We start from the raw sequence: 23970 nt of genomic DNA on the forward strand, positions 1-23970 counted from the left end.
TGGCAAATAGGGGTACTATCGTAAAACATCCGTGTGTGTGTGTGTGTGTGTGTGTGTGGATGTTACACACACACACACATAGACAGCCATATAAAAATACGTCGCCGTGAGGATTTTCATTGGAATTTCATCCGACTAAATAGTGCCATTTGCCACTCTGAGAGATACTGTTGACAAAAACTCAGCCCCCCTTGCAGTTATTTCCGGGTTCATGTCAGACAGATAGAATCCGATATTTTCATTGTGCCCTGATGTTAGACCGCCCAGACAAAAGGATAGCACGTGTTTGCGGAGCTGGTTGTGCAATGGACAGTAGAAAAGAATATATTCTTCTGTGTCTGGCACATTCATAAAACATCCGCAATGTATATCGTTTCTGGAGATGTTTAAATATCTGCACTTGACAAAAGCTGAGGGGAAAACATTCAGATGGGCTAACATGAAGGACTGGAATTATTAATTTTGAAATATAAGGCTTTTTTGTTTTGTTTTTACAAAAAGGCAAAACCCACGATTTCCCGGTTGACTTAAGATCCAGGACAAAGTGCCGCCTTTTGGGAATTCCCTCCGGACGTCGATGCCACTCTAAAAATCACAGTACAGTGGTACCTTGGGTTACAGACACTTCATGTTACAGACTCCGCTAACCCAGAAATAGTACCTCGGGTTAAGAACTTTGCTTCAAGATGAGAAGAGAAATTGTGCTCCGGCGGCGTGGTAGCAGCAGGAGGCCCCATTAGCTAAAGTGGTTTTTCAGGTTAAGAACAGTTTCAGGTTAAGAATGGACCTCCAAAACGTATTAAGTACTTAACCCGAGGTCCTACTGTAGTGTCTGGGATAATCCAGACGTGTAGGAGTCCTGGCTGTATGAAGTTCAAAGAGTGTGATAGGCACCAGATCTGCAACCATGTGGATAATGAACCACACAGAGTCAAGCCCCATTGTGTCGATCTTAAATTAAGGATCTGCCATTACGGAAATTAAGATGGGGATGTTTCAATATCTGTAACACAGTTACATCAACACTCATCAGTCGCCTCTCAGTCTAAAAATTGGTTTAATCTAAATGTTATTTCCTTATGTATGACTGCTAGTGTCTGCTACTAAACAGCTTGCTTATTCCCCCATAAATGTAAACTGTAGAAAAGCAAAGCAAAAGATCAATCTTTTCTAGCTGCCTCTCTCTCTCTCTCTCTCTCTCTCTCTCTCTCTCTCTCTCTCTCTCTTTTAGTACAGAGTGGGGAATTCGTTATCTCTTTGATATGCTCCCTCTTTGTAGTAGGTTTCCTGCCGACTTTAAAAGATGCATGCAAATATTTTGCGTTTTAGTGCTCCCCCTTTTTCTCTTTTCTTTTAAATAGCTTAAGGCTGTTCACCAGCAGTTGCAAGCTTTGGCTAAAACAACTTTACCCAGACTGAAGAAGAGGAAGAAAGGGAAATCTAAGAAGGAGAAAAGAAAAAACAAAGTCAGGAAGAAGTCAGGCAGTCAAAAGAAGAGAAAGATGAAGAAGCTGAAGAAGAAAATGTCTTTGAACATGTAAGATTGCTTGTGGGTGTGAAATTGTACTTGAAGCTGTTGGCACCGTAGTTAACTCGTTTTTTATTTTCTCTCTTGCAGTCGTTCAAAGAAAATCAAGCAGCAAGATGAGCCAGGACACAAGTCTGAGAACGAGGATAATGCCAAGCCTATGAGTTATGATGAAAAAAGGCAGTTAAGTTTGGACATAAATAAACTCCCAGGAGAGAAGCTTGGCAGAGTGGTTTATATTATTCAGTCGAGAGAACCTTCACTGAGACACTCAAATCCCGATGAAATGGAAATAGATTTTGAAACTCTAAAAGCATCAACTTTAAGGGAACTGGAGAAATACGTTATGGCTTGTTTGAGAAAAAGACCCAAGAAACATTACGGTGCGTCGTGTAATGTACACGAAAACGTTAGGAGAAACTTGCATTTTTTCCCCTATAGAATTGCTTGGATTCTTGTTCCTGATATTTATTTGCACCCCGCCCCGTTTATTTCATGCAGCAAAAAAATCAAAGGAAGAGTCTGACTTTGAGAAGAAGCAAGAATTGGAAAGGAGGTTGCTGGATGTCAACGGGCAGCTCAACTCCACGAAGCAAAACACAAAACGTAGGTTGAAGCACGGAGGAAGCAGTTTAGAAATAATTGCGTGGAATTCTCTAAAGGGTGGAGATTCTGCAGTCCAATCGCACAGTTGCCGGAACTGGGAAAGGCCATAGCAGTGAGATAAACTATTGCACTGTCCTGTCCGGCAAGCATTACAGGCATTTGTTGTTGTTGTTGTTTAGTTGTGTCCGACTCTTCGTGACCCCATGGACCAGAGCACGCCAGGCACTCCTGTCTTCCACTGCCTCCCACAGTTTGGTCAGACTCATGCTGGTAGCTTTGAGAACACTGTCCAACCATCTCGTCCTCTGTGGTCCCCATCTCCTAGTGCCCTCCATCTATCCCAACATCAGGGTCTTTTCCAGGGAGTCTTCTCTTTTCAGACTCAGAGAGCCAGTGTGGTGTAGTGGTTAAGAGCTGTAGACGTGTAATCTGGTGAACCGGGTTCGCGTCTCCGCTCCTCCACATGCAGCTGCTGGGTGACCTTGGGCTAGTCACACTTCTCTGAAGTCTCTCAGTCCCACTCACCTCACAGAGTGTTTGTTGTGGGGGAGGAAAGGAAAGGACAATGTTAGCCGCTTTGAAACTCCTTCGGGTAGTGATAAAGCGGGATATCAAATGCAAACTCTTCTTCTTCTTCTTCTTCTTCTTCTCATGAGGTGGCCAAAGTACTGGAGCCTCAGCTTCAGGATCTGTCCTTCCAGTGAGCACTCAGGGCTGATTTCCTTCAGAATGGATAGGTTTGATCTTCTTGCAGTCCATGGGACTCTCAAGAGTCTCCTCCAGCACCATCATTCAAAAGCATCAGTTCTCGCCGAAGAATTGATGCTTTTGAATTACAGGCATAGGAGTGTCAATTAAGCCTAAATCTCTTATTAGTGCCTTGAACGTTGCTGCTTTCACACACACACACACACACACACACACACACACACACGTACTTCCCCAAGTCCCATGTTTTGTTCAGATCTTCTCCCTGTGTTACAGCAGAAAATAATGCCGTATCAAAGACCATTGGAGGGCCAAGCCGGCTAAGTGAAAGCAGCAGCAGCAGCAGCAGCACCTCTTCTGACTCCGATAACACCAGCAATGATTCCAGCTCCTCCAACGGAAGTGATTCTGAATCAGGTGCACTCATTTTCTTCCCCCCCCCTCTTTTTTATGAATAAGCTTCTTGAAACAATGTGCCTAGTGAATCTTGCTCTGCTACTTAAACTGGGGGTGGGTCTAAACACAGGAGGAGAAACGTTATAAGTAAGTCAGAAATTAGATCGAAAAAAGTTCTATGGCTAACCGTGTTTTAAAATTTCCTGCTGTCTGGCGCCATCTGGTGTTGCATGTTTATAGCGCATTTAAATCGCTGTTTCTTTCTTAATATAGCTGAGTCCTGGGACTTCTTCCACGCCGGACTCTTATATTGTTAACTGGGAGAGCTAAGTCTGTGTGAGAGAGGACGAGGAGCAGCTTTTTTTCTCTGTGTGTTTGTGTATGTGTATTTACAACACACACCTGCTGTCCCAATAAGAACAGGTTGCAAGAGTCGTTGCCTAAGGCACTCGTGGGTTGGAAGGACCTGATATAGAAATGGGAGGGAATAATAATAATAATAATAATAATAATAATAATTTATTATTTGTACCCCACCCATCTTGCTGGGTTTCCCCAGCCACTCTGGGCAGCTTCCAACAAAGATTAAAAATACATTAAAATGTCACACATTAAAAACTTCCCTGAACAGGGCTGCCTTCAGATGTCTTCTAAAAGTCTGGTAGTTGTTGTTCTCTTTGACATCTGGTGGGAGGGCGTTCCACAGGGCGGGCGCCACTACCGAGAAGGCCCTCTGCCTGGTTCCCTGTAGCTTTGCTTCTCGCAATGAGGGAACCGCCAGAAGGCCCTCAGCGCTGGACCTCAGTGTCCCGGCTGAACGATGGGGTGGAGACGCTCCTTCAGGTATACTGGGCCGAGGCCATTTAGGGCCTTAAAGGTCAACACCAACACTTTGAATTGTGCTCAGAAACGTACAGAATGGCAGAGTGACAAAAGTATCGACAGTGAAAATGTATGTAATGCCAGCATGCGTATCCAAGTCTGAATGTCTAAATTTCTACGTCTTTTACAGAAATGTGCCTGCAGCAAAATGAAAATGGGCAAAAGGATTCATTTTGCAGAGAGCAGCTTAAGGTAAACTCCCCCCCACCCCGGTGCTTATAAAATGTCCTCAAGTCTTCACTTATTCTTTTTCATCCCCTTTGACTGTTCTTTTGCACCTCTTCCTGATATGCTAGCACCTCTGAATGCGACAATTGCATTCAGCAGCATCCTATGCATCCATTTACCTCTAAAGAGATGTCTGATCCTGCCTGAATCTTTTCCTCTCCCACAGTTGAGGACTACTCCCCCCCCCAAATTCTTCTTAGAGTCTGGTTTTCATAGTGGTACCTTCTGTGAAATACAGATTTTTATGTACAGTGGTACCTTGGTTCTCAAACTTAATCTGTTCCAGAAGTCTGTTCCAAAACTGAGGCGCGCTTTCCCATAGAAAGTAATGCAAAATGGATTAATCCGCTCCAGACTTTTAAAAACAAACCCCTAAACCAGTAATTTAACATGAATTTTACTATCTAATGAGACCATCGATCCATAAAATTAAAGCAACAAGCAATGTACTGCAGTCACACAATCAATCAGTAGCTGAGCTGGGTTCCACACAGTCACAAAAACAAGCAAAAAAAAGAGCCGCAAAAACAAAACAAAAATAAATAGCAAAAAGAGAAATAATACAGCAATAACACTCAAAACGGAAATATGGCACTCAAATCGGAAGTGTAAGACTCAAAACAGAGCATGTTTGGCTTCCCAAAAAAGTTCGCAAGCAGGAACACTTACTTCCGGGTTTGTAGTGTTTTGGTTCCAAGTTGTTTGAGTTCCAAGGTGTTTGAGAACCAAGGTATCACTATAACATATGAGGACATTTTCTAAGCTTCACTTTTGCACAAAAGAGGAATTCCAGGGCAGTATATGTAAAAAATAAAAAATAAAAATTGCATATTGACTATAATATTAAAACAAGACAAGATCAAAATGGCATAATAAAATTTGAAATAATCGATAAAAAAATAATTGTGGGCTAAAACCATAAATATAAAAAGACTGGAACCATAAATATAAAAAGTCTTGGCAAGTAAAAGTCTTTAAGGCAACACAAAAAATGGTCTTAGTTCTTTCAAGAGGGTGTTCCAAATCTGGGGCATCACTCCTGGAAAGGCTCTCTCATTTGTGATGTGCTGGCAACATTTTGCAATGCAGGCAACTCCCCATTTACATGGGGACCACGTTCCAAGGCACCACCTGGGCCAGCCCGATCCGTCCCTCCCCTTTCAGGCACCGAAAATGGCAGGCATGTGCCAATCACATGCAAATGGGGAGTAGCCTGTACAGGACTGGGTCAGTGAGTAAGATGGTGTAATTTTTTGTTGTTGTTGTTTAGTCGTTTAGTCATGTCCTACTCTTCGTGACCCCATGGACCAGAGCATGCCAGGCACTCCTGTCTTCCACTGCCTCCTGCAGCTTGGTCAAACTCACGTTGGTAGCTTCGAGAACACTGTCCAACCATCTCGTCCTCTGTCGTCCCCTTCTCCTTGTGCCCTCCATCTTTCCCAACATCAGGGTCTTTTCCAGGGAGTCTTCTCTTCTCATGAGGTGGCCAAAGTATTGGAGCCTCAGCTTCAAGATCTGTCCTTCCAGTGAGCACTCAGGGTTGATTTCCTTCAGAATGGATAGGTTTGATTTTCTTGCAGTCCATGGGACTCTCAAGAGTCTCCTCCAGCACCATAATTCAAAAGCATCAATTCTTCGGCGATCAGCCTTCTTTATGGTCCAGCTCTCACTTCCATACATCACTACTGGGAAAACCATAGCTTTAACTATACGGACCTTTGTTGGTGTAAATAGCCCTGTTGAATTCTTCCCTAGATGCCTCTGCTATATCCAAGGATGTCCTGCGCTATTGTCCCCCAGATACGGAACACTTCGCCCACCAGCATGCAGTTTCAGAGATCCACGGAAACGAGGATCGCTCACCAGACGCTGCAACATACCCCTCTGAAACCACGAGAACAAAGCATCATCTCTCCTCCAGGTAGGTCTTCTCGGAAAATGTGGCGATTCACAAAAGATGCTCCCCGGTGACTTTTGTAGGGCCGTGACTTGGCTTTCCCCACAAACATGTACTCTGGGGAGGAAGATTGACATATGCACATAGCTTTTAAGTGGTCCCTGTTCCCTTGTGGAATTCCGTGAGCGGTATCCTGGGTTTCATTTCCTTTTGGGTGAGAGAGCGTGGGAGACATGGTGAGGTTTTTTTTTATAATATTTGCTTTATCTACAAGTTGCTTAGAAGCGGAGGCATGGATTTCAGTATAAGCATCAGTTGCCAGCTGAGAACCTACTTATGTGTTGTGTGTTCTGGTAATACAAGTTTAAACAGTAACATAACTTCAGAAGAAGCATCAGCTGCCGTTAAGGAAAACTTAAGATTTGTTTTGTCAAAGCCTGAATTTCTATCTAGAATTGGCCAGAGTGACAGGCCCATTCACAGTAATCATGGCAAATCTGCAACGTAGATTTAGCGCTTCCCAGAAGGCCAGAACCTTTCAATTGTATGTCACCCAGCAAGCAGTCAGTCCCCTCTTCACAATCCCATGAGTTTCAACCCAGGCTGCATGGACACCATCCTAAAAGTTTAGAGATAAGTTTTGATTGTCACCCGTGGCTGTGTACATGCTCAAAGAAAAACTGTTTGCTATTTGTGGTGGGAGGCTGTGGCCCTGGCAAAGATCTGCGCTGGATGACAATTTGTTATGGGATTAAATTTAAGGTGTTCCTATTGTTAAACCACAGAGCCTAAGACTTGCAGATCAGAAGGTCGGCGGTTCGAATCCCCACGATGGGGTGAGCTCCCGTTGCTCGGTTCCTGCTCCTGCCAACCCAGCAGTTCAAAAGCACGTCAAAGTGCAAGTAGATAAATAGGTACCGCTCCAGCGGGAAGGTAAACGGCGTTTCCGTGCGCTGCTCTGGTTCGCCAGAAGCGGCTTAGTCATGCTGGCCACATGACCCGGAAGCTGTACACCGGCTCCCTCGGCCAATAAAGCGAGATGAGCACCGCAACCCCAGAGTTGGCCACAACTGGAGCTAATGGTCAGGGGTCCCTTTACCTTTACCTTTACCGTTATGTACTGCAATACTCTTAAGAGCTTGGGGCCAGTTTACTTAAAGGATCATCTTACACCAAATGTGTCCATTTGACCATTTCAATTTGTGGAACTGGTACTTTTCCAAGTGGCACCTCATGTTTGTTCAGCCCTTGCAAGACATCCGTATTTTAGCACCTCTCAAACTCTCTGCGTATTAAGATTAGCTTTATTGACTTTATTTTATTTTTTGCCTATTAAATCTGTTTTGTTTAGGCAAGCCTACCTCATATATAGTGGTGTTATATATTATTTGCTTTTAAAATGGCTATTTCCCCCCCCCCCCATATTTTTATATCATACATTATCTAGGGTTGCCATGCTTCCGGAATTTCCCAGACACAGCCAGGATTTGGCCATTGGAAACAGTGCCCGGGCAAAAATGGCTGTAGTTCATCTGGGGAAATTCGGACGTATGGCAGTCCTGTCTGAAGTGTAGATTATGGTGAATATCCTTAAAAAATAGCTCAAAAACTTGAGCTTTTTTTTTCAATAGAAATTTAGCAACTTTGTCCCTACTCCCCCCAAAAAGCAACCCTACCTTATATAAATTGATGAGATGTTTTTGAATATGTGGTATATACCTTGCTAATAAGTAAGTCAATACTAAGGTAAAGGTAAAGGACCCCTGGACAGTTAAGTCCAGTCAAAGGCAACTATGGGGTTGCAGCGCTCATCTCGCTTTCATCTCGCTGAGGAAGCCAGCGTTTGTCCACAGACAGCTTTCCAGGTCATGTGGCCAGCATGACTAAACCACTTCTGGCGCAACGGAACACTGTAATGAGTGCCAGAACGCATTGAAACGCAGTTTACCTTCCCGCCGCAGCAGTACCTATTTATCTACTTGCACTGGCATGCTTTCAAACTCCTAGGTTGGCAGGAGCAGGGACCGAGCAATGGGAGCTCACCCCGTCGCAGGGATTTGAGCCGCAGACCTTATGATTGGCAAGCCCAAGAGGCTCAGTGGTTTAGACCACAGTGCCACCTGCGTCCTTGTAATACTAACCAGTAACAAAAGGCATGAGCCAATCTGCAGACTGGTCCACGGGCATCACCCTACAAAGTGCATTTTTAGAGTAAAGAGCCATCCCCAGTGGGACCCCGACTGAAATTACTTAAGTGTGTGCGTGGTTTTCCTCCTCCGATTGCTTGAACCCTTATGTTTGTTCAGCTTGGATTGTTTGCGCATGGCTTCATTAATTGGGTGCTGTACTCTGAGGCAATGGCATTCTTCTGTTTTTATCTTCCCTCCTCTGCTTTTTGCAGGTATAATAGCTGTTGTTTCTCCACTGCACTGTACTCCAGTTCAGCAAGCCACTCAAAGTAGCTTGTTGCCAATGGCAGTCAACCCATCCATTATCCAATCTCCCCACATGCAGTCAAAGGTGAATATCGCTGACAAAATCGTTTTTAAAATTGCATTTAACTTTTAAAAAATGCCTAATTATTTGATACTTCTGGTGGTTTGCCTTCACAGAACGTTATTAAAACAGAATATTTTTTTGTCCCTTGTTGACATAGTTGGCAATATAGTGGCTCTGAAGGCTCCCTTCCTTCAGCAGAAGGAGCTTCTTCTGATGGGAGAAGGGGACTTTTGGACCCAACCCAAGGGTTCCAATTCCACCCGGTATTCAATATGCAGTTGTACCTTGGATCCCAAACGCCTTGCGACTCAAACGTTTTGGCTCTCGAATCCCCCAACCCAGAAGTGAGTGTTCCTGTTTGTGAACATTCTTTGGAACCCGAACATCTGACGGGGCTTCCGTAGCTTCTGATTGGCTGCAGAAGCTTCTTGTTTCCTGCATCCAATCGGAAGCTGCGCCTTGGTTTCAGAATGTTTTGGAAGTCAAACAGACTTCCAGAACTGATTCCGTTCGGCTGTATACAGTTGTTAAATTTGAAATAGCTAAGGGAACGTATTGGGATCTAATAAATTTGGATATTATTATTTTTTGTTTTTCGTTTTTGTTTAGAGAATATGAGCTCTCCCAAACAGATTTTTGGGTGAAGAAGCCACTGAAAATTAAAGACCTGTTTTTTGCAGAAATAGCTTTATGGAGAACCTTGTAGCCGCTTCAGCCTTTTTGACCTTTTTCCTCCACAAAGGTGGCTGTTTCTCCAGTACTGAAGGGAAAATGTACATTGTGTGAGAAGCAGGGGGAACTACAAAATGGCGCATGCTGCCCTCCATCTCCAAGAGAACAAAATCCCCGTGGGATGAGGGAGATGGATGACTGACACCTCTCACAGAATATTTCTCTAAAAGACCTTGAATCTTCCTGCAGGTATCTTGTTCTTCCTCTTTGAATAGCCTGCCGGGCAGTAGCAAAGAAAACGGGAAGACATCACTGAATCAGGCGCAGACATCTGCTGTCCATACGCAAGCCTCTTTGGGAACTGTCGGCTCAAAACCGATTAATCAGGAACAAAGTATGTATTCTGGTCAAGCAAATACAAATGCGACTGGGATGTAGACTTCAGAATAAATGTTTGTGGGTGTTCCCAGTCCACATAAAGTGGTACAAAGGGGTACAGTGGTAGCTCGGGTTACATACGCTTCAGGTTACATACACTTCAAGTTACAGACACTGCTAACCCAGAAATATTACCTCGGGTTAAGAACATTGCTTCAGGATGAGAACAGAAATCGTGCTCCGGCAGCGCGGCGGCAGCAGGAGGCCCCATTCGCTAAAGTGGTGCTTCAGGTTAAGAACAGTTTCAGCTTAAGAACAGACCTCCAGAACAAATTGAGTACTTAACCTGAGGTACCACTGTACTCTGTTTTGTTGGTTTATCTAAATGCTGCGCCACACAGGCAATTGGATAAACAGATGGCCTTGTGGGACTCGCATATGTCAGGGGACTATTTAAAGGGCGACGCAGGCTGTCATCCAGATCTGCTTGAAACAGTTTTGCCGCTGTTTCAGTGAGATGTGGATTATGCAAAGAGGCCAACTGCATGAAAATATGTCCTAAAAGCAAGTGATCACTGTGTGGATTTAATCTGATTGCTATTTAATCCGATTGCTAATATTAACTAATCTTTCAGTTTCCAAAGTAGTAAATTCTGGGTGATGCAATGCAATGAAGTGTGTTGCGGGTAACTTCTGTAACGTAAAATTCAGTGGAGGGGAAATTCTGTGGATTTCATTGTGAAATATTCAGGCTTCGTGATATACACACCATTATAATGTTGTTTGAAGCATTCCATGGATATTGCCATGTAATGTCATCATTCAGTTGTTCATGTCGGTTGTGTGTAAAAAGTTGCAATGGGTAACCAGGACTTATCTGTTCAATACTCTGTAATGACTTATTTTGAGGAATTGCATAAGAATTAACAACAAAAGCAACAGCTTCCCTTAGGGCTCATCCACACCAGCCTTTCCTGCCAGTAAGAACCAATGTTTACCACTGAATCAGAACAAACACCAATTGGTTTTTTCTGCAGATTGACATTTGCTCTGGTTCTGTGCTAGAGAGTGAGTTTTCCTGGGGAAAGCTGTGGGGCAAATGAAAGACCTCTCGAACTCGTGCCTAGAAAGCACATGTCAAGTGGGAAGCCTTTCTGTTCTGTGTTTTCTAGGCACAGGAGAAGCAGAAGTTCAGACAAGCCCTTAGTTCCTCAAATATTTCACTCCAGCAAGAAGCTCCCATTTTTGTATTGGGATTTCTCTCTAGACAAAATTCAGTGGCATCCTAAAGGATATGCGACATATTGTTAGCCCTTATCAAATCATCCTTTACTTCTCCTGAAATTTAAATGGAAGTATTTAATTCCCTTTCTGAATAGATTACTAACGGCATGTATCTCCCAGAGCCATGTTAGTCTCCCACAGCAAAAACAGCAGCATCTTGTGGCACCTTAAGGTAAAGGTAAAGGGACCCCTGACCATTAGGTCCGGTCGTGACCAACTCTGGGGTTGCGACCCTCATCTCGCTTTATTGGCCAAGGGAGCTGGCGTACAGCTTCCAGGTCATGTGGCCAGCATGACTAAGCCGCTTCTGGTGAACCGGAGCAGCGCACAGAAACGCTGTTTACCTTCCTGCTGGAGTGGTACCTATTTATCTACTTGCACTTTGATGTGCTTTTGAACTGCTAGGTTGGCAGGAGCAATGGGAGCTCACCCCATCGTGGGGATTCAAACCGCCAACCTTCTGATCGGCAAGCCCTAGGCTCTGTGGTTTAACCCACAGTGCCACCCGCGTCCCTTGTGGCACCTTAAAGACTAACAAACTTATTATGGCATTAAGTCTTTGTGGACTATATAGTCCTCTTGATCTATAATGATCTTAAGATTACTGGTATGCTTTGAATTAAAGAACAATTAACATTCCAAGTTTTCAAAAAGGGCTGTTGTAACAGTGAAAACTTGCTTTTTGGAATACCTAGGAGCAGAATGTGCCGGTATGTCTTCTCAGGTCACACATATCTAGAGTCATTTCCAGACAACTTGCTTGTCGAACTTTCATTCTGATCCATTTGTGGGAAGGCAAGATGCCCTTGAATCAAGCACTTGTTAACCCCATGCTTCCCGGTACATTTTCCCGTCTCCTTCCTTCTCATAAAAACCCTTTATTTGGGGGAGAAGCTGGTTTGTTGTGCCAGAGTGCCAAATAAACTCCGAGTGGTGCAAGCTGAATCTTTACACTTCCAATTAACTTGAATGGATTTGTGAAATTTGACAAATTTATATCCCAGAGCCGTTTCCTGCAATGAAGTGTGCTCTTCAGGCTCTTGCTTCAGGCAACAAGATTAAGCATCTACGTCTGGGCGAGTATCTTGTAAATTTTAACTTGAACTTCAGTTTCATGTTCACTATTTCTACTTTTCTGTATGATTGTGTTTACATTTCCTTCTCTCCTTCCCTTTCTCCTCCTCCTCCTCCTCCTCCTCCTCCTCCTCTTCTTCTTCTTCTTCTTCTTCTTCTTCTTCTTCTTCTTCTTGTGATCTAATCAGCAATTGTATGTGATTGCTGAATAAATAGAGGAAAATTAATTTTTACACCAGGCTGTAGGGATGATTGCGGAGTGGGGAGTGGGGTCCGGAAGGAGCACACTCCCCACCCACAGGCAGCCACAGTCTGCCTGCACACGTGACCTTGGGGTGCGGAGCACACCCCCCCTCACAGACAAAGCCACGGCTGTCTGAACATCGTTGCCTCTGTCTAACCCCTTGCAGTCTCAGTAGTCTGCGGTGTCCTGTCTGTAACCTTTGTCTCTGAGACCTTTTGTCTCCTTCGTCATACACTGTGCAAGGGGAAAATGACGCGGTGGAAACAGGTGCCAAAATAACTTTGTACCACCCCACGATCTTGGGACCGGAAGATGTGAAAAGGTCACAGCCCAAAATATATCTGCCTGGTTTGCATATTTGTGTCAATAAAAGGAGGCTCCACAGGGCTGGCCGGCAGCTTGCATGCAGCTCACCTGTGCGCAACTCACCTGCATTATCAACTCCTGCCTCATGTCCCTCACTTCACCAGACATTTTTTTCCTTTTGAAAAATAAGTTAATTTATATATAGTCTTACTCAAGGTGGTTCAAATAGTCTGCTCCTGCTGCTCCTGCCATGTTAGATCCAAAGTAATCTCAAGGACCTCTGCTTTGGAAGCTAGATACTGCATTTCAGTTCAAGAGAGATGATAGGGCTATGTCATCTTGGGGTGCTGTTGGCCATGCTCTCTCATCATGCTTGATGCTTGCAATCCACATGGGGGTTTGTACGTGAAATATACTGGGAGTCGAGAGTGGATTTCATGCTCCTTATTCAGCTCATAGTGGTAAGGAGGAATGGAAGTTCCCCCAGAATGTCTGCCTTATATACATTTTTTACACAATGGGCCCCACGTGATTGGCTAATTCTGGGATTCTCCTGTAGGCCAGTCAGGTTGCAGATTCCCTTCCACCTGGAGCTGGATTGGGTGGCTCCTGTGGACCAATCAGACTGCTGCATTCTGGACCCTATTGTTCTAGGACCAATCAGACTGCTGCATTCTGAATCCTATTGTTCTAGGACCAATCAGACTGCTGCATTCTGAATCCTATTCAACTCAGTACATAACAGTACAGATACCAGATCTGCTCTCTTAGGGTCAATGCAGGTCAGAATCAATGAAAGCAGAATCTTGTATGGCTGGTGGGGTGTTTTTTTTAGATAGTTTACTTCCCCGGTTTAGTGCCGTATCCTAGGGGAAGCTGTTTTCTGGAAAAAGCGAAATCACAGTACAGTCTGATATATATTTGCAGCAGCTGACATCACTGACACATACAAGTTGCAAATGTTTGCACAATGAGAGGTGCAAGTGTGACTAAGTTGGGCATCTTTTTGTGCCGTGTGCCTTATTCACAGCTTCCTCCTCACAGGCAGCATTTTGCAGGAGACTCAAGAGGAACAGAGGGAAACATAATGTGATTCAGCTCACCCTGTTTTATAGCAATTTAAATTATAGCAATTATTTATAGTCTTAAATAAATGCTTTAAATGATTAATCCTGGTGAGATTTTTATTTGCTCTCAAGTTATGTATGCCCTCTGTATTTGATGGTTTGTTTCCAAGCTAATGCCGCCTCCCTAAATCTGCTCTGGGATTTTATGTAGTGACTTACTCGCCTTTGATAGAGCCCTCTCTTCCCCAACATTTTTCGCATTTTAAATCTTAAAACAAAAGCTTCCAGCAGTGCTCAGAAGCCTATCTACCAATCCTCTTGCCCTCCAGATACTAATTCCTTCAACATATCCAACACCATTGAGTTAAAGTGTACTAGAAATGAAGTGGAATTGAATCTGTTAGGGCTTATCCGCATTTATCTTTCCCCTTGCTGTTTCCAGGCACAGGCCTGCGCTTAAATACTCTGTGTCCAAGCGTCGTCATTGTTGTTTCTGCCCCAGAGCAGATGTAAATTAGGGTTTTCCTCTGATTGCCATTGGCTTTGATTGAGCTTTAAAGAGCTGGTTTTTGCAAGGTTTTTGTGTCAGTGTCACGTCAGGAGGTCCTTTATTTATATAGTTATTTATTTGTATTGGCATTGCGAGAGATTGGAGGATTCGGAGCTTGGCTGGTTGCAATTTGGCTGTTTGCGGAGTGGTTTGTTTGTATGCATGGGGGGGGTGTTGGGTCAGATTAGCCTATTGATTTGTATGCTGTTGCAGCGGGGGGGGGGGGTTGCGTGGCAGGAATAGGTCAGTACTTTTCCTTGTTTCTTTGTTTGTTTTATAACACACACACACACACACAAAATCTTTAATAAAAACATAATTTAAAATAAATAAAGAGCCAACTTTTTGAGGGAAAAGCTCCAAGGCAAAGAAACACAACAACAACAACACGCTCAGACACGGACCCTTTAAGTGTGGACCGTGCCTGGAAAAGCTGGAGGAAATGTATGTGTGGATAAGGCCTTAGTGAATTATACTACTGGCAATATTTGGTCTCGTTGCCCAGTTCAGTTCTTGGCCATTTGAAGCTCCCTTTTACCTATGGGAGCCAGTAACTCACATCCATCAACATAACACAGAATTTAGTTTTTGGCATACGGTGAGAGAAGTCTTATTTTCCTGATGCCTCTTGATTTCTACCAGTGTGAAACCCGCCTATGGCTACAGCACTGCACCAACGGGTCACCGGGAGGCAGGCAGAAACCATGCGCAAATGGTTCTAACAACCATCATGTATTGCAGTGGTTGGTTATGGGGAGAGAACAGGGCCGCATAATGTTTTGCTTACAATCCTGAACAGTGGTACCTCAGGTTGCATACGCTTCAGGTTACATATGCTTCAGGTTACAGACTCCGCTAACCCAGAAATATTACCTCGGGTTAAGAACTTTGCTTCAGGATGAGAACAGAAATCATGCTCTGGTGGCGCGGCGGCAGCAGGAGGCCCCATTAGCTAAAGTGGTGCTTCAGGTTAAGAACAGTTTCAGGTTAAGAACGGACCTCCGGAACAAATTAAGTACTTAACCCGAGGTACCACTGTAGTAACTCCAGTCCTGAACTACACCTTAATTCAGAGGTTTTCAACCTTTTTGAGTCCATGGCTCCCTTGACCAGCTCCATTCTTTCTGCGGCACCCCTGTGGGGCTCAGCAGCCCAGTTATGTCACCCCTTGCCTGCAGAGCCGGCAGCCCCTCACCCCTTTTCGAACACCATCCCTTGTGAAGTGTTGCTCTCCTCTCCCCTCTCACTGGGAGTCCTCCGGGCAGCGCCAGAGACACCATTCGCTTGCGGAGCTTGTAGCTAAGGTTGTTGCAACAAACAGCCTTTGGGAGGCAGAGACGCAAGAGGGCATCAGAGGAGGGAGGGAAGGAAAGAGGGACAGAGGCCAATGTTGCCTGCAGCACCCCTGACCGTCATTCGAGGCACTCAAAGCACACTGGTTGAAAACCCTCTGCCTTAATTTATCAAATGGTTGCTCTGAAAACTTTGAGGAATAGGGAGGAATATAACTTTCTGAGGATGTTTGTGACACGTGAGCATGCAGCTTCTTTTACTGAGGACTTTCCATCGGCAGCATAGAGACTCTTGCGTGCGTATAATCGGTCGAAAGTGAATTGTGAGCTTTATGCCATCCGTAGGTTTTTTGGGCTGACCTATTTGTTTGGAGAAAGTGGAAGCCGGCTGCCTGGGGAGTTTTATTCCAAATGCAAGGTTACTTAGTAACAGGCTCTTCTCCCCTGGGGAACCTGAGAAAGCACATCGCAGGGAGGCAGAATGGTCCCTGTTAGGATGGGAGGGAGGAAGGAAACGAGTAATGGGGAATGTGCATCTTCTACACACACTCGAGAAGGCATCCGAAAATAGACAGCTGCAGCCGCACGGGGAGTTCTTGCCCTTCTGCTTACTTGGAAATCGCGCAAAGTAAACAAGGGACAAATAAAACCATTTCAAGGCTGAGGAGTGGAAACATAGCCTGTGATTCAAATGGATAGAAGCTAAGTTAGAAGCCCTCTGCTTTATTTTCTCCTCTGATAGCAAGAGATTTGGTGGAGGTGTTCTCCGCCCCCTTGAAACTCGCTGCCTTGTCACTCACGGCTTCTGTTTACATTCCAGAATTGAAGACGGGTTTTCCAGATGGTCCATGTGGGCAACGTATGACTGATTCTGCACATGCCGCTGTTGCAGCCAGCTGCTCCGATAACAGCGAGGGCAAAAAAAGGAGAGATGCTAAACCTCAGATTCCTCTAGCAAAGGTAATAATTTGCTGCCTCGTAAGATAACAGTGAAAAGCAGAGGCTGATTTGTGTTGCCAACGAAAGTCGGCCTATGTAGATAGCTGGGGGTGAGAACGGCACCTTTGTCATCAGGCTTTGAATGGGCTTCTAGTGACTATCCCATAAAAGCGCCTACCCCAAAGGGAGCTAGCCAGTGCGCATGTCAGCAATCTTGAGTGTGTGGCTGACCCAGTCACACCACCCGGTGCCCCATGCTCATAGTTGACAAAGCAATTTGATCTGCTTTTTGATATGTCCAAGAGGACATCTAATAAACACGTCCCTTAGAATGGATTTGTGTTAGCAATTTCGCCTCCCTCCCCAAAAAAGAAAACCCACTGACTAAATATTCAACCCGAGATGGACGTTTAGCTGAACTGCAGGATATGGCAAAGGGATCCTGCGATTAGTGGATTCCACAGCCACCATTCATTGGACAGCTGTCAAAATATATCTTGTCCAAAGTGTTACATAATTTTCATGTGATCTGCAGAGAATTCTTGCCTCCCCGGTCAAAAACAGCTTTTGCGTGAGTCGAAGGCTGCTTTGACACTAGGGATTTTGACCCCGCTGAGACGTTCCTTTGACACAATCGGCTGGGAACGGAACGGAATTAAAACAGTGGTTCTAAGTGACATTTCATATAGTCCCATTATCCAGTACTATTAAGCTCCTTTGCTTAGAAACAAATCCCATTCATCAAAGGTCCCCTGCAACTGTAATTAGAAGCTTCCTGTAATAATAGCAATATAGGCATCTAATTGCTTCCCATTCACTATTCCATAAGGGATGAATCCCCACTTTGTTAATTTTTCCTCACGGGGGAGAGTGGTGACCAGTAAGTTAGCTCCATTTATCATTCTAGTACACCATTCCCCATTTGGCCTCTATGAATTTGAGTGATAATTTCTGCAGTCAACTGTTTTTTTCCTGCTTATTTAGGCTTCGCATGCAGTTCACAATCTTGATCATCTGGAGTAGGGCTGGGGAACATGTAGTAGTAATAATAATAATAATAATAATAATAATAATAATAATTTATTATTTATTATTTATACCCCGCCCATCTGGCTGAGTTTCCCCAGTCACTCTGGGCGGCTCCCAATCAAGTGTTAAAAACAGTACAGCATTAAATATTAAAAACTTCCCTGAACAGGGCTGCCTTCAAATGTCTTTTAAAGATAGGATAGCTGCTTATTTCCTTCACATCTGAAGGGAGGGCGTTCCACAGGGTGGGCGCCACTACCGAAAAGGCCCTCTGTCTGGGCCTCCAGATTTTCCTATCGGCTCTGTCCATTCAGCACGTTGTCTGGGGCTTGTAGGAGTTGCAATCCAGAAACATCTGCATGGCCTCATGTTCCCCAGCCGTGTTGTAGGGGCCTAAATTGTTCAGGGAGCTTGCACAAGTCCAGCAGGTTTCCCACTATATAAGTTTGTCTCCAAGTGACAAGTTAGCATGTCGGTTCCTGCTCTCTCTCGCACGTGTTTTTAATTGCCCGGTAGGTTATAACACCTGAATGGGGCTACAGTTCTGTCCTAAACCAAGTGCTGATGAGTTTCTTAAGGTATCATGATTGCAACCACCACCACCACAAAATCCTCTCTGCCTGCTATTTTGCTTTTGCGGTCCTGTCCGAGGTGGAAAACTCTGAACTTGCTTTTGTTTAGAGCTGAGAAATGCTCTTCTGTTTAATTTCAGGACATCAAAGTCAAGCATGCGGATTCCTGGACAAGTTTAGGTAAAATGATCCCTGCGCCGGCCCCAATCAAATCCTCCAATGAAAGCTTCAGGCAGTTCCAAAAAGCAGCGCTAGAGAAAGAAGAAAGTGAGTGGGCAAAGGACCGCAAAAGGCAATTGGAGCAAGCTGAGAGGAAACTGAGAAGCCTCCCTCAGGAAAAAGAGAGGTTTGTAATTCTATATAATTAAATTGAAAGGCTGTATTTCACATGTCCATTTAACTACGCTCATACTGAGTGGTTTCCAACTGGGCTGTTTTGTGGCAATGTGGAACTGATTCCTATTTGAGGGGAAATAATTAGAGGCGATAGCTAGTCACCATGTTGGTAAAATAGCAGCACGGTCTATTGAGTATTATTTTCAAGGTTACTCTGATGTTTGCATATGCCCATGTTTATACTTCATCGATGTGAACTGACTGTTGGCAGAGATGAGTATTTGAGCTTGTTAGTAACTCTGTAGCTGCCGCTCTGCTAGCAAGCATAAAGTAAAATTTAAAATTATGACTTTTCCAAAGTGTCCACGGGTATATCCATTTGGAGACCTAACTGGGAAAACTAACTACAAGATCAGTGTCGCCCAAACTTTTGGTACTGACTTTTTCTGGTTTAAAATTAAGTGCGCATCTTAATCCACGCTTGTGCGCTTTATTGGCCAGCACAAACAAGCTTTTTGTTTTCACATCAACAAAGTCGATGTGTGATCAGAGCTGTAACAGAGGGGCTTTTTTTGGACAAGGGCAGCAGTTCTGAGACTTTTTTTTTTTTTTTTTTTTTGCATTGTTGTCAGTTAGGGAATCCCAGTTCATCATTCTTAATCCATCTCTTGCGATGCCACTGCCTATATTTTTGCAGGTGCTGGATAGCGGGGGTGGGGAATCAGTGCTGGATGGGACCTCTCTGCTTCCATCAGCAGAGTGGTGGGATACATCTAATATGGCGGATTTTTTGCAGTATACTTCATCCCTTCTTGCAGTACGCTCAGTGGCAGAGCAAGCCGATTGGGTGCCTGGGGTGGCGTGCGTGCCCTGCGCCCAGGGGCGGGGTCAGCCGCCCGTGGGGTGGGGCGAGTCGGGGCAGGACGCTCAGTGGGGCCTCCGAGGAATCTGCCTGCCTCCTCCCATTCATCCCCCCACAGCTGAGGGGGAAGCGGCGGGCAGACAGTCTGAGGCAGTGCAGAGCCTGCAGGTACCCAAGCCACCGCGTCACTCCCAGAAGAGATGCGTGGCTTGGGCGCACTGCAGGCCCCATGGTGTGTGCCGCCCGGCATTTTGTCACCCTCTCAGTGGTGACACCCGGCATGACCCGCACCCCCTTCCTCTGCCCCGAGTACACTGTTTAGGAATTGACATGCAAAATCCTTGCAGATTGTTGGTTACGTTTATTCCTTCAAATGTGAGGTCTGCATCTTTGAATCCATAAGCAACGGGTGTGTTTTTTCCTATATAGAAACAATGGGAAAACAGATTTGAAACCTACTGCAGCAAAAGCGAGCTTTTCCCCTTCAAAAGCAGGGTCCACAAAAGAGCAGCTATGCTTGACACAAAGTCTTCTTGTAGACCATAACTTGGCAAGAAAAATGGAACAAGAGCGTAGGTGGAGAGAAGCGGTAAGTAATTGGTGCATAAATCAGCTTTAACAGTGTCGGTCACATAACAAACTGCAACAGCTAAGGATCTGCTCTAATAGCTTATTCCTAACTAAATCAATGGGACTTTATTGGCTTAGACCCATCTGAAGAGCTAGCTTAGCAATAGAGGTTGGGTATCACTGACTGCTTTGACTACATGGCACATTAAAGATTGCCAGGGGTTGCTACCTGTTGAAACCTGAATCCAGAAAAGTTCATACATTATCTCTGTGCACGTTTACTCAAAATTAAATTACGCTGAATTATGTGTGCGCCTTGCTCCTGGTTGGGACGCGGGTGGCGCTGTGGTCTAAACCACTGAGCCTAGGGCTTGCTGATCAGAAGGTCAGTGGTTTGAATCCCCACGATGGGGTGAGCTCCCATTGCTCGGTCCCAGCTCCTGCCAACCTAGCAGTTTGAAAGCACGTCAAGTGCAAGTAGATAAACAGATACCGCTCCGGCGGGAAGGTAAACGGCATTTCTGTGCACTTCTCTGGTTCGCCAGAAGCAGCTTAGTCATGCTGGCCACATGACCCAGAAGCTGTCTGCGGACAAACATCGGCTCCCTTGGCCTATAGAGTGAGGTGAGCACGCAACCCCAGAGTTCTTCCCAACTGGACTTAATGGTCAGGGGTCCCTTTACCTTTACCTTACTCCTGGTTAAGTACCTACACCATTGCAACATAAATAATCCGCCCCGCCCCCATTTAATTGCTTTTTGTTTTTAAATAGATGGTGGGCACCATTGATATGAACTTTCAGAGTGACGTTATGGCAACGTTTGAAGAAACCCTGAAATGAGAAGAAGGAAGGTGGCGTAACTTTGGTTACCGTTCTTTAGAAGTAATGTTGGAGTGCAGAAAAATACTCCATGCACTGCCGGAATACATTTTTTGGTGATAATTCTATCCAAACATTTGTTAATCATTTTTGAAGAGCCAGTATATTACTGTAATAAGTTCAGTTTTTATAAAACTTGCTTCCATTAAAATTGTAAAGCTTGAAAACTTCTCAATGTAAAGGCTTGCTGTAATCCTTAGAGGCAGTTTTCAGTGCCTAGCCTTAGTTTTGAAATACTATTATTTCTGGACTTTTAAGCCTGTTTCAAAATGTTTATTTGATGTGCATGGTACAAAACAAGCCAGGCATTGCTTTCAGGGTTCAAGTTTGGTATTTAAAAGCACCTTGGATGTGTACTGATTTATTTTTTTATGGGTATTTAAACTACTTTGTTTAGCTTTGATTTATTTGGCAAATGTACCAGTATTTAAGCTGAAATGTTATTTGATGTGGCAAGCTAAAATGCCTTTTAGCTCATGTAGTATTGAGGATTTGCATTTTGGATTTCTCCCTACCCATCATTTGAAAAGTAAAACCTAAATAAATCTTCAGTGTCTATTTTCCTTGTAAAAATCTGTAAATATGCAAGTATTTTTTGTTATTCCTAAGTAATAGATTGAATCATTTCCATTTTCTTTTGAATGCACACCTTACAACCGTTTGTATTAGATGCTCAAATGTCTTTCTATTTTACACCTTTCATACGTTAATAAAATAAGTTGTCATAATTGGAGGTTTAGTGGATTTTGTAGTTTCTAACCTATTTTATTGTTCCATTAAAAACAACAACACCCAACTATCAACCAAACATTATTTGTCAAAGTTCCTATAGAACTACATCCTGTAAGTTTAGATTTTTCAGTTACCTACACCTCAGCCCTAAACATGTTGGCTGAGGCCATATGTATTGATCAACCATGCTCAGCTTGGTGGTTTGAGCCCACCTAGGACACGGGTGGCACTGTGAGTTAAACCACAGAGCCTAGGACTTGCCGATCAGAAGGTCAGTGGTTCAAATCCCCGTGATGAGGTGAGCTCCCGTTGCTCGGTCCCTGCTCCTGCCAACCTAGCAGTTTGAAAGCATGTCAAAGTGCAAGTAGATAAATAGGTACCGCTCCAGCGGGAAGGTAAATGGCATTTCCGTGCGCTGCTCTGGTTCGCCGGAGGCAGCTTAGTCCTGCTGGCCACATGACCCGGAAGCTGTACGCCGGCTCCCTTGGCCAATAAAGCGAGATGAGCGCCGCAACCCCAGTCGGTCACGACTGGACCTAATGGTCAGGGGTCCCTTTACCTTTATTTGGCAATAAAGTGGGGTCTACCTCTTAATACCAGATGGTACACATGTTGGAGGAGAGTAAAAACCTGACCAGGTGCTCCACCTTCTTCTCATATCATATTTCTCCAGCCCAGCTCATTTCTGAGCAGTATCAGAGCTGGGTAAGGCATGGGTTTTGTTTATCTCTATCATGGGAGTCTTCAACAATACCAGACACTGCCTTGGGTGCCCAGCAAGTAACCCTACCGCTTCCATTCTTTTTATTTTGACTTTTTTATTAGAGGGAATGTATTTATGTTTTTGCTTGCTGTTGTGGGGCAGGTGTTTGTTTTTATTTGTTTTGCAAAGCTCTACCCATATTTTGCCTGTGTTGGAAAGGGCTCTGAGCACCGCCCGTTTTTCCAGTTCTGAATCTGGTATTTTGTGCCACTCAAGGCAGTTTCCTTAGTTTTCTGAGTGTACCCCAGAACCCAGAAGGGTTGGGGGCCACTGCTCTCAATCGCATGCTTCCTTTTCGTGTTATTCCCCTCACACCTGCTTTTATAGTCCAGTTGGTGAAGACACACAATATGGTTCCTTGAGGCTGAGGCTTGTGAGTGAAGGTTAGAGATGGAAACCTGAAAAGTGCAACCAAAGCAATCAATTCCCCTTTGAAGAAAGGTTAAAACATTTGTGGCTTTCGAGACTGGAAAAAGCCAAGTTAAAAGAATGACAGCTTTGTATAAAATGATGCATGGCATACAGAAAGTGGACGGAGGGAAGCTTTTCTCTCATAACAACACCACGAGAACCCATGCTTATGCAAGGAAGCTGAATGTTGCAAGATTCGGGGAGACGAGAGGGTGTTATAGATTTGGGGAGGACCCCCCCCAAACCCTATAAATGCTAAGATTACGATTATTTGGGATACAAAGGGAGAATACAAGCGGCAAATGAATTCCTGGGCTGGCCTATGCAAAAGCACGCACGCACGCGCACACACACACAAGCACACACGACCTGGCCACGCTAGGGCCATTAAGCAACAATACAGGGCCACTGAGGGCCATTGGCAATGCAAGAGAACTGTCCTTCCCCACCTGCCAGAGAAGAGAGACAGGGGTTTTGGAAGGGTGTTTGAGGTGACAGGAAAAGGGAGCAAGGGATTCTGGAAAGGAGAAGGAGGAAGAACGGGATGGGATCCATCTTTGAGCAGGCTGGCTGCAGAGCTGACTGGGGAAGATGACTTGGACTCCAGGGATGCGCTGCTCCAGGGCTGTGGGGGACAAGCGCCTCTTTAAACAACCATGCCGTAAGATCTGGACTCTCTCCTTGCAGACTGAAGGTGTAAACAGGTGAATAAACCCAATTTCTTAAAGCTACAACAGTCTTCACCATGTCTCAATGCTATAAAGCAGCCTTCCTCAACCTGTGGGTCTCCAGATGTTGTTGAACTACAACTCCCATCACCCCAGCTAGTAAGGCCAGAGCTCAGGGATGATGGGAGCCGTAGTCCAATAACATCTGGGGATCCACAGGTTGAGAACTGCTGCGAGTATAAAGGAACACAGCCCCTGGGCGAGTGCTTGGAACCCCATGGGCTCTTGCCACCACTCAGCATAGAGAGCCACCTGACCTTTGTAACAATAAACTACTACTTTACACAGTGGCAGCTCATAGTTAAGCTAAGGATTTGCTATTGCAAGATGGTCACCAAGCTGGCTGGCTGGCTATGAAAGAAGATTTATGGAGAATAAGGATATCAGTCATGATGTCTATATATTACCGCTGGTATCAGGGGGGTTATGCTGTTAAATACCAGTTGTTGGGGAACGCATGGAAAAAGTGTTTGACCACTGCAGGAAGAGGATACTGGACCAAACACAAAGCTGGACCAAACAGGCCTTTGGCCAGAC

General features: G+C 44.7%; 1 protein-coding gene across 13 annotated transcripts in view; it reads left to right on the forward strand.

Moving 5' to 3' along the window:
* The window catches only part of BRDT (bromodomain testis associated), a 62707-nt gene extending 41738 nt beyond the window's left edge, over positions 1–20969 (forward strand). For 11 of the 13 annotated variants that reach the window (XM_081008540.1, XM_081008546.1, XM_081008544.1 and 8 more), the window contains 12 exons: positions 1362–1537; positions 1619–1911; positions 2030–2134; positions 3119–3259; positions 4251–4312; positions 6104–6269; positions 8647–8765; positions 9666–9810; positions 16432–16571; positions 18292–18497; positions 19779–19938; positions 20692–20969. In XM_081008540.1, coding sequence (XP_080864666.1) covers positions 1362–1537; positions 1619–1911; positions 2030–2134; positions 3119–3259; positions 4251–4312; positions 6104–6269; positions 8647–8765; positions 9666–9810; positions 16432–16571; positions 18292–18497; positions 19779–19938; positions 20692–20760 — 1782 coding nt within the window. In that variant the 3' untranslated portion in view covers positions 20761–20969. The remainder of the gene's footprint in view (positions 1–1361; positions 1538–1618; positions 1912–2029; positions 2135–3118; positions 3260–4250; positions 4313–6103; positions 6270–8646; positions 8766–9665; positions 9811–16431; positions 16572–18291; positions 18498–19778; positions 19939–20691) is intronic. The other 2 variants (XM_081008547.1, XM_081008545.1) reach the window with 2 other exon arrangements.
* The last annotated feature ends 3001 nt before the right edge of the window (positions 20970–23970 follow it).

This window comes from Podarcis pityusensis, assembly GCF_964106645.2.
Source record: "Podarcis pityusensis genome assembly, chromosome: 6".
NCBI lineage: Eukaryota > Metazoa > Chordata > Lepidosauria > Squamata > Lacertidae > Podarcis > Podarcis pityusensis.